Source organism: Lontra canadensis, unplaced genomic scaffold, assembly GCF_010015895.1.
Source record: "Lontra canadensis isolate GAN:19392208 unplaced genomic scaffold, GSC_riverotter_1.0 scaffold68, whole genome shotgun sequence".
NCBI lineage: Eukaryota > Metazoa > Chordata > Mammalia > Carnivora > Mustelidae > Lontra > Lontra canadensis.
The window spans coordinates 45,199-56,096 of record NW_022631062.1 but is presented as its reverse complement, the minus strand read 5'-3'; the positions used below and the strand labels follow the sequence as shown (position 1 = coordinate 56,096).

At 41.1% G+C, this 10,898-nt stretch overlaps 1 protein-coding gene across 2 annotated transcripts in view; it reads right to left on the bottom strand.

The window, feature by feature from the left end:
• Nucleotides 1-10,898, bottom strand: part of ACE2 (angiotensin I converting enzyme 2) — a 71,100-nt gene that overhangs the window by 16,479 nt on the left and 43,723 nt on the right. For both annotated transcript variants that reach the window (XM_032880137.1, XM_032880138.1), the window contains 5 exons: nt 10,165-10,277; nt 9,052-9,157; nt 6,118-6,215; nt 3,538-3,707; nt 369-595 (listed from right to left, as the gene is read on the bottom strand). In XM_032880137.1, coding sequence (XP_032736028.1) covers nt 369-595; nt 3,538-3,707; nt 6,118-6,215; nt 9,052-9,157; nt 10,165-10,277 — 714 coding nt within the window. The remainder of the gene's footprint in view (nt 1-368; nt 596-3,537; nt 3,708-6,117; nt 6,216-9,051; nt 9,158-10,164; nt 10,278-10,898) is intronic.

Here is a 10,898-nt window from a genome sequence, read left to right as displayed (position 1 = left end):
AAAGAAAGAAAGAAAGAAAGAAAGAAAGAAAGAAAGAAAGAAAGAAAACAAGCAAGCAGGCCGGCCAAGCACAAGCATGGAGACAGGCTCCCTGCTGAGCAGAGAGCCCGATGTAGGGTTCGATCCCAGACCCTGGGATCTCGACTCAAGCTGAAGGCAGACACTTAACTAACTGAGCCACCCAGGTGCCCCCTGTTGTGATATAATCTTTAAAAAATATTTTTTACCAGCAGCAGTTCCCAGTTACCCATAAATACCACATGCTTTATGTGGCAAAAATTAAAGATATCCCACACATGATAATAAATGCTTTTGCCCACAACCAACTAAGACTCCCCAAAACAAGCCATGAAGAAAAATGTCCATACCACTGTCTTCAGAAAAATCAGGTGGCAGAAGACCAATGTTTTTCAAATGGTTGGGTGTAGCTGCAGAAAGTGACATGATTTCCCCCACAGCTTCATGGAACCCTTCATTAGCTCCATTTCTCAGCAGGAAGGGTTGTGCGGCATATGCCATGTCATACTGGATGTGTCCCATCTCGTGATGAGCTGTCAGGAAGTCATCCATCGTCACCTTTGTGCACATCTTGATCCTGCACAAAAACAGGCAAGATGGAAAACGAATCTCAATGAATTTAATTTAATCATCACAGTAAGTGCAGTATAGGATTTTGGTAGCACAGATCATCATTCCAAGATCTGATCCCGGATGAGTCTTGAGGACTTACCTTTTATGTCCTAGAAACAGTACAAGGTACTCAAAATAAAGTGATGGGCGGGGCTGAATCCTATTGTTCACAAACTAATAGAAAGATAAACAGATTCTTCTACTAGAAAAACCCTCGGGCAAGTACTCTGTCAGTGATCAGTAGACAGGGCCTTGGGCTTAAACAGTAAGTGAATGTAGGCACAGTCTCCTAGAAGCACAGAGAAGGGCATACCTGAGAATGCAACGGTCCGGGCAACCCAGACCTTGATCAACATGTAGAAGTTTGCCAAGTAGATGGCAGGGAGGGGCAAGACGTTGACATTCCTGGAAGTGCTCCATGAGAAAGGCTTGAGAAAAGGGTGTAGCATTCAGGACACTGCAGGCAATTTGGTAGAGCCAAGATAAGAGAAGTAGGAGGAGAAGGGGCTTGATATGTGGGAGTCATTAGCATGTAATTCAGGGAGTAGATGTGATGGCCCATGAAGCAGGTAAAGAATGGCAAGGAAAGAGGGCCAAAAACAGAGCCCTAAGAGGTCCCAGTACAGATGGAGTGGAGAAAGATGATTCAGAGAAGATGGAGAGGGAGAGAGAGAAAGAGAGAGAGAGAAAGAGAGAGGTCAAAGAAGTCCAGCAGAGATTATGCCGAGTGAAATAAGTCAAGCAGAGAGAGTCAATTATCATCGTTTCACTTATTTGTGGAGCATAACAAATAACATGGAGGACAAGGGGAGATGGAGAGGAGAAGGGAGTTGAGGGAAATTGGAAGGGGAGGTGAACCATGAGAGACTATGGACTCTGAAAAACAATCTGAGGGTTTTGAAGGGGCGGGGGGTTGTGAGGTTGGGGGAACCAGGTGGTGGGTATTAGAGAGGGCACGGATTGCATGGAGCACTGGGTGTGGTGCAAAAACAATGAATACTGTTACGCTGAAAAGAAATTTAAAAAAAATTAAAAAAAAAAAAGAAGTCCAGAAGAGCACGACAATGCAGAAGCCAATGAAAAAAAATGGCATTTCGAAGAAAACCTGTAAACACTGTCTAAGACTGCAGTGGCCCAATGCGATAGGACTGCATTTGGCAATGAGACTATGGTCCTGTTCAACTTGGCCAGAGCAGTTCCATTCCAGTGAATGCAGCCGGTGTATTTCAGTAGGTTCCCAAATTAATTTTCCTACCCCTCTGACCATGCCATCCCCCTGATAAATACCCTGTAAGTGTCCCCCAGTGCTCAAGAAGAAACTCAGCCTCCTTAATACAGCCCAGTAAGACCTGCTTTTCTAAGCCGGTTTTTCTCCATTCTTTTTTGAAACAATTCCAGGAAGGGCTGCTGTGTGTTCAGTGTCTACAGTACCCAATATCCTGGGCTAGGAAACTTACATTAACTCCCTCAATTTTCAGCCTCACTGTACTGGTGTCAGCGAAGTGTTTTGATAAATAAGGCTCTCTCGGAACATTTATTTACGTACGGTCCGTGGCTGCTTTGATGCCACAAGGGCAGAACTGAGTTGTTGCAGCAGAGACCTGCAAAGCCTGAACTATTTACTATCTGACCCTTTCCAGAACAGGACCGTCAAGCCCTACTCTAGTGGGCGCTGCTGGGGGCCTACCCAGGCCAGCTCTCCCAAGCAGATCCCTACATGCCCCATTCTGACTGAGTCATAGAGGTTAAAAGCCAACAGCTTCTTCCTTGTGCCCTGCCTTTGGCTAAGTGAGAGGTGCCTCAACCAGGAGATTACATCCTCCCACGCTAGTGACTGACTAATGTCGGGGTACAAAAGACCAGTCCTCTTTTCTCAAGGTGTGACCAACTATGGTGCAAACTGGGGTCCAGAGAGCCCCGTTGATCAGGCTGAGGCCAAGTCTCCAGCAGAGGCCACATCCTTACTTAACTCTTTCCCCGTCCACCCTGCTTCCCTCACTCCCTTTTTGCCTGATGTCTGTCCCTCAATGAAGCGTTTATACCAGAATCTTCTCCTCAAGCTGGGGAACCCAACCTAAGACACTCACAAACCTGCTACCTGGGAATTACCACTCCCCTTTGTAGATAAGGAAAATGAAACCCTAGAAGGTTAAATACCTTGTCCCGGCTGCCTAGTCATTAAATGACATCCCTGGGATTCAAAAGTCTGTGCTCATTCTGCCATTTCACAGACCCTTCTTCACATGGCCTTTATTCTAGCCCAACTTGCTGGTTCTGGTACACAGTACCAGGTCCTGCCTCTCTGCATTGGATCCTGCTTTTCTCCCAGCCCAGTGACCTCATCCCAGCTCTGTCTATCCAAACCCTTCTCGTCTTTCCAGCCTAATTCAAATGTCACCTGAAAAGCCCTGTCTGAGCCTACATCCTATTCCGAGTGTAGTCCGTTCTCTTCCAGTTTCCTATAGAGTGTTCTCTGTGGTTCTCTTCTAACATGTACCACTTTCTCTCTTTTATCCCAGCTTACTTATTCACCTGTCCTGTCTCATTCACAAGAGGGAAACATGGAGGAGAGGAATGAAGCCTGATTCACACACCCATCTTCCATAAATTTTAGCACCAAATCTTTCTCACGGGGACACCACCCTTCCCGTGACCAGATCAATCTAACGGGTGCATATTGTTTCAAATAAGGCAGACTGTCTAAAGTTCAAGTTAGGGCCTGTTGACAATCCCCTTTTCTTGGAAAAGCTCAGATGTGCTCTCATGGACTCCTGAGCCCTCGTTTAAGGAGAGTTCACACATCTCTTCTGTGGTCAGAGAAACAGAGAAGAAATCCAAATCCATCCTCGTCCTTGCCTCCACTGTCTCCCAGTTTAGTATCAGCTGTGTAAGGGTCACCCTCACTACCTGAAGTCACGCTTCCCTAGGTCCCAAGCTGTGGGGTGGCAGACCACTTTCCGGTTGTCGCCTGGCTCCGTTAGCATGGAGTTTTGCCAGAACCCTTCAGTCATGTTGGGAAGGCCAACAGATACAAAGAATTTCTCAGCCTCCTCGAAAATCCTCCTTGCATCCCATCTCTGAAAGAAAAAAAAAAAAGAACAGCATTTCCTTCTAGCATTAAAATAACAGCATTCTTTCTGTTGGCTATGTACAGAGGCAGAACCTTTCTGGAAGGCAGTTTGGCGACATGTACAGACATGTCAAGTTTTCAAAATGTTCACACTCTTTGTCTCAGTAATCCTGTCTCTAGGGAACTAACCTAGGAAATTCTCAGAAGTTAGGTCAAAGAATTACATTTTAAATGGGTTTTTTGTTTATTATTTTAAAATATTGAAACATATCTGACACATCACACTGCATAAATTTAAGGTGCACAACATGTAAAATGATTTTTAATTGAGAAAAAAGTGGAAACCATGACCAGATGGTTATATACATAAAGATATCTTTGTGGAATGGAAAATCTAAATAAATTCAATTCATAAAGACTTTTTATTGATGTTTTTTATAATTTGATATTAAGTGAAAAGTAGAATATATAAACCACTTACATAATGTGATATTGATGAGGAAACACACAAAAAATTAACAGTAGACTCTGTGAGATTATGTGTGATGTTTTTGTCTTAATCCTTTATATTTCAAGTAAAAGCAAACAACAATGACCTTCTCTTTCCCAAAAAACTATTCAACTCAAGCCAACAATCCTTGACCAAGCTCCTTTAAGGAAGAAGGCCCTGGTGTTAGGCTTAGTGGGAGACACAAACAATAAGGGCAGACAAGTCACGGACTTTTGGAGCCCAAAAGGCCTGCGTGTGACCTAGTAGCCAATTAAATAGCTGGGCCTTGGCTTCATAGTCCATATGGAAATCTCGAGTTTCCGAATGTTCTGGAACTGGGAGCGGCAGCAGTCGGTGTCTGGCATCCAGCAAACTCTTCTGGGAGCTGATCAGGACTTCTTTGGAAATAAGGCCCTTGCGAGGCAAACTAAGTTTGTACAACTGGCAGATAATTCATCAATCACTTCTCATGACCCAGAGAACTTCCTCTGTTCTCAAAGACCAGGCAAGTCTGGTTTTTCTCCTCTATTGCCTCAGGGATATGAAACAGGATGTGAAACTGGGGATTTTTTTTTTTTTATTATTGCCCTTTAAAGGCAGTATTGGTATTTGTAGGTATGGCATTCTCAAGCAGAAGGAATGTCTGTATACCAAAACAGCGTAGACCAGTAAGCACAGTTAACGTCTGTTAAATGCGAATGGAAAAATACTGGAAATATTAGGAGTTCTGAAGTCAAACCTTAGTCGCCGCTGACTGTCTTTGTGACTTTGGGCAAGACATTTACCCAGGCCTCAGTTTCCTCACCTACAACACGGATCCATCCCCATCCCTGTCTGGACAGTCTCAAAAGTGTGTCATGAAGATGACCTTAGGAGAGTGGGTGCGTGTACCAACCCTGGAGACAGGCTGTGAAACCCGACCTAGCCCAGCTGTGGGAGTTTGGAGGCCCTTGTAGCTTCATGTTTTTATTCTGCGGTGGCCTTTTCCTAGGAGCATGTTATATATGTGAAGATGTTCACGGCATGGCTGCTTGCAGGTTTAAAACTGTTACCAAAGAAAAACCTAACAATGTGTAAATAGGAAAGGAAATTATGGTGCAACTCTCTGAAGACATTTTATACAGCCAAGAGATGTACGCCAATACATTGTATCTGAAAAATGTAGACTATTAGCTGAAGAAAGAAAAATACATAATTACAACATGATTTCACCCATAGTAGGGTAAATTTAAACAATTATGCAAGGATGGTAGCAAAAAAGTAATTTAAAAATTATTTTAAAGACTCCTACAACATTTTTAACAATAATGATTTTTTAAATATGCAAAAATCTTCTAATGATATTTTTTTCTGTTCATAGAGACTACAGACTGATTACTTAGTGGCAACTAACTCTGGAAAGAGTAATGCCAACCAGTCGATAATTCCATACCTTACTGCTTAATGGAAAACCCAGGTCATCTCCATTTTTTAATATCGCTCAGCAAGATCAACACCGTACTTTTCAAGGTACTTGATGTCACTGACATTGTAAATTACTTTTCCATGAAAAGATAGTTACATTTAAAATACATTTATTTTTTTTTAAGATCTTATTTATTTGAGAGAGAGAGAGAGGATGCATGTGCACCAGTGCGGGGAGGCCCAGAGGGTAAGGGAGTGGGAAGGGGAAAGAATCTCAAACAGACTCTGTGCCGATCAAGGATCTGGGGCTCGATCTCATGACCCTGAGATCATGACCTGAGTTGAAACCAAGAGTCAGGTGCTTAACCGACTGAGTCACCCAGGCCCTCCCGAGAAATACATTTAAATTAACTTGACACTTTTTTATACACATGGTTTTATATGCAAAAGATAAGGAGAGAAAAATGGCAGAAAAAGAAATGAAGTTGAGGATTTAGATTTGTTTTTTAAGGCCTCTTCCTACCTGGTTCACCATTGCATCAGTGACATCTATGTTTGGTTTCTGTCCAAAGGGGACCATCAGAGGGTACAGGTTTGTCCAAAATCGACCCCACATATCGCCTATTTAAAAAAAAATTTTTTTGTTAATACATAACAAAGGCAGAAGTGATTTCTGATTTTACACAGACCTGATTTTACACAGTGCATAAGTTAGGATCAGTAAATAGGTCATACAGTATTCTAGATTTAATCTAGTTTCTTTTCATTACCTCTTTTTCTGTTCTCTTATTTATAATTTTCAACACGCCCTTCTAACTATCTCCTCTAAAAGTTTAAAATGGCAGGAGACTATCCCTGTTTCTCCCATTTTGAATTACAATTCAAAGGCACTATTTATTAACTGTATGCAACATCATAGCTACTATAGATTAGAAACAGATTTATATAATCTACCATCCATGAAACAAAATATTGAAAATTATACTATTAGTAATTCCTAATATTGGACTCAAGAGAGATCATATGGGATCATCATCGAGGAATCTCTACTAACTAGTAACAAAGTTTCACCTTTATCAATATACTATAGTGATACACTTAATTGAGTAATTTTTCAAACATCTCAAACAAATGAGAAATTGGATTCCAAGGCCAGAGACCCTAAAAGGCAAGATGGATCTAGAAAAAGTCAGTCTAATAGCAATACCAGAGTGTTGGCACCAAAGGAATGGTGCAACATAACTACATGAAAAATATTCCAATGAACTCATGTTTTAAACATTAAAATTCAGTAGAGATAAGTATAAGGGCCTATGCTCAAATTTCATTTATTTATTTTTAAAGATTTTATTTATTTATTTGACAGAGAAAGATGCAGCAAGAGAGGGAACACAAGCAGGGGGAGTGGGAGAGGAAGAATCAGGCTCCCCGCTGAGCAGGGAGCCCAACCCGGGGCTCAATCCCAGGACCTTGGGATCATGATCTGAGTTGAAGGCAGTTGCTTAACAACTGAGCCACCCAGGCACCACTATTTTTAAAGATTTTATTTATTTATTTGAGAGAGAGAGAGAGAGCACAAGCAGGGGGGAGGGGCAGAGGGAGAAGAAGAAGCAGACTCACTACTGAGCAGGGAGCCCAATGTGGGACTCAATCCTAGGACCCTGGGATCATTACATGAGCTGAAGGCAGACACTTAACTGACTGAGCCATCCAGGTGCCCCTCTACTTAAGTTTTAAAGAAAGATGTATCCACTATAAAAATATGTGATAAGTGACTTTGAGCTGAAACATAGTCTACGTGTAAAAGCCCAAAAGGGGCTCAACAGTGTGACATGGCTTCCAAAACACAAATGTGATCTTAAGGTAAATAAATAGAATTAAGAAAAAGCAAAAAAGAAAAGCAACTATTTACGAAGACCTCTGTTGTACCTGTAATAAATATATAGAAAAAGCAAAAAAAAAAAAAAAAAAGAATTATAGACTCTAGAACAAAGGAAGGCATGGTACCACTTTTACTCCATATTGGCCAAACCTCAGCTGGAGCAATTGTTCAGTTCTGAGCATGATATGTGAAGAGAGACATCAACAAGGCCTAGCTTGTCCAAAGGAGAACAATTAGAAAATTGAGATTTTAAAGAATGGCTAAAAATCTGTGTAGGATATTTCACTGGAAAGAAGCAAAGAGTGTATACATGATGGTAACAATAATACCCTCTAAAATATATTGATTACATACTCTTGGGTCAGGTACTATGCTGTGCCTTATACGATGGTTTTTTAAGAGATCCAGAAGGCCATCTTATAGAAGAAGAATGGACATATTCCAAGGAAACTCATATCATGGAATTAGACAAAATGAATGCAAGGCATTAGAGGGGTGTTGATTCAGTCCCACGTAAGGCAGAACTTGCTTATAATTGGTACCACGTAGCACTAGATTAGTCTACCTTGGAAGGAAGAAAGAGCCACGTCACACCAGATAGGGTTAAGCAGAAACTGAATTATGGAAGAATGCCTACCAAAGACATTGTAGAGAGTATTTATATATTGCCTTAAAGTAAAAGTCTCCACAAGCCCTTTGTCTATATTCTCTCCTGCTGCGAGAGAGCTTTGGCTCTTGAGCAGAATTAGTCACCAGCAACTTAGCTTGGTAGGAATGCTATGTATGCATGACATGAACTTTTCAAACACATATATCTTATTTGGCTTCAGCTAGAGAGTGGCAGAGGGGAAGGAAGGATGGCCACTCTCTAGAAGGGAATTAGGAGATTCAACAAAAGGCGTCAGGTCTTTCATGGTCTACAAAGGCTCTGTGGCAGGATAGAAAGTTCTTGGAAGATTGAGTCTCCTCTTAAGCTGGGCATTTTTCTTCATGGCAAAGACTTCATTCGTAACCCATACAGTTCCAAAGCACATACTCTGCAGTGAAAGTAATTGGTGCAGTTTAGAATAAACTTATGAAATGTTCACTCAAGCTATACTTTAATTCTAGAAAGCCTTTCTCTCCTCCCTGACCACCCCCATCCTACCAAGCTTTATTCCTCTGGTAATATAATACTAAAATGCCAAACTCCACCTCAAAAGCTTAGCCAATCAACTTAAATTATAAAACTTATTCTCCCTATTTCCACTCTCATTTGAACTTGGAGTTCTTTCTCTAGTTATTTTAAATATACCCTTATCCTTTGGACTGTGGCCAACATAATAACCCTTTATGTGTAAAATAAAATAATGCAATAGAGAATAATTTTAAATGGCTTTTATGTTGAAGAAAGTCCTTGCAAAATGTGATTTCAATAATGTTACCATCTACATCCACAAAATTTTCCGAAAGTTTTATGTTGGGCCTCATTCCAAAAAAAAAAAAAAAAAGAAAAGAAAGAAAGAAAGGAAAAGGAAAAGGAAAAAGAAATAGCAGAGAACAAAAAGTACACAAAGAGTTCCTGGAGTTTCTCACCAAGCAAATGGGCTGGGAGGCATCCAGTTGGGCTGATACGGGAAGGGTAGGCGTCCATCAACTTTGCCCTCACATAAGCATGAAGATGTTTATACAGTGGTTTAATCTGAAAAGCCGAGGAAGAAAATTTAAGACCAAGAGTAGTCTACTCCAATTTCCAATCCCCAACACTAAAGACAGAAGCCTCTTTAGACAAGTAGAATTTCCCTAAATTCTAATTTCTTCTCCTCTCAAATACACTGGAGAGTTTGAAAGGATCTCTTCTTCCCAGATATTAATGATGACTAGGTTCATGGCATAGAGCAATTAACACACCTGGGAGGAATACAGGTCCCAAAATGAAAGCGGATGCAAAAATATTCCTTTTTAAGATGTTACCTACTTCCTTTGTTTTTAAATTGAAGTACATTTAAATCCTATAAAATTCACCCATTTTTAAATGTACAGTTTCATGAGTTTTAGTAAATGTATACTGTTGGGCGGTCTTCCCTAGTACCCACTTTTAGAATATTTCCATTATCCCCAAAACTTTTCTTGTCCCCATTTGCAGTCAATTCTAGTCCCACCCCCAGCCCCAGGTCATCACTGAATGGATTTCTGACACCATAGTTTTGTCTATCCTGGAAATTTCATATAAATGAAATCATAAAGTCTGTGACATTTTCTGTCTGGCTTCTTTCATGCACCATGAATGGTAGGTTCATGCGTGTTAGTGCATGTATCAGCAGCTCCTTCTTTTTATTACTGAGTAGTGTTTCATTGTATGAATACATCCGAGTTTGCTTCATTTAGTATCTCATGGATACAGCTCAGCAGCTAAAGGACTACTAGGTTGATCCCAGTTTGGGGCCATTACGAGTGATGCTTCCATGAACATTCATGTGTGAGTCTTTGTATGGATCCTTATGTTCATTTCTCTCATATAGACACCTCAGAGTGGAATACTTTAGTCATATGATAAGCGCATGTTAAAAATCTTTCCAAGCTCTAATATTCCATAACTCTGGGAATGGCTGATGAGCGTGTTAAGAAGAAGCCAGAATGCCTTTGGTCATTGTCCCTTCTTCCCACGCACTGCCCTATGTCTGTCTCTGTGTAAGGTTCCTTGGACACCTGTGTGAAGGTGTGTTCCACATCTTCAATCAGCTGGTTGCGGCTGTAGTTATAGCCATCTGCCCACTCCTCTTCATAGTCTCCTCTCCAATAATCCCCATAGTCCTCATAATCTGTTTTTTTTTTTAAAAAAAAAAAAAGGAAGAGAACATCAGGGAAAGAAAGAGATGAAGCACTGTATACACGGATTAACCTTGCTGGGAGGTTAAAAAAATCCAAAGATCTGTCCCATTTTTACTGCCTTTCTAAGTAATAACTCAAAGGGATGGAACGAATAACGCTAGCTGGTATCTGTCAAGCACTTGCTCTCTGCCAGAAATTTGAAGGCTTTACCTCATCTAATAAGTACAAAAGCCCAACCAGATTGACATCATGGAAGTCATGCAGATTAGCAGGCTGTTCTTAGATGGGGGAATCATTTGTCCAGGATCACCCCACTGGTAAGAGGCAAAGGCACGTTACGAGTCCCATAACCCTCAGTCTCTACCCTCTCCGTACTTGAGTTTGTATTTTTGGCTTTAAAACATGTGACTGGATTTGTGTTTTTAAATCCTCCTTTGGTTCAGGGACTTGTATTATCACATCTAACTCAACTCATCTTAGACCTTGCCACAGTGGGCCTGTGTGTGTTTGTAAATTACGCGTCTGCACAGAGCATCTCTCTGGGCTTCACGTAACATCTCAGCATCGGGAGACACAAGCTTGCATTGGGATATTAGCCAATAACGTTTGCA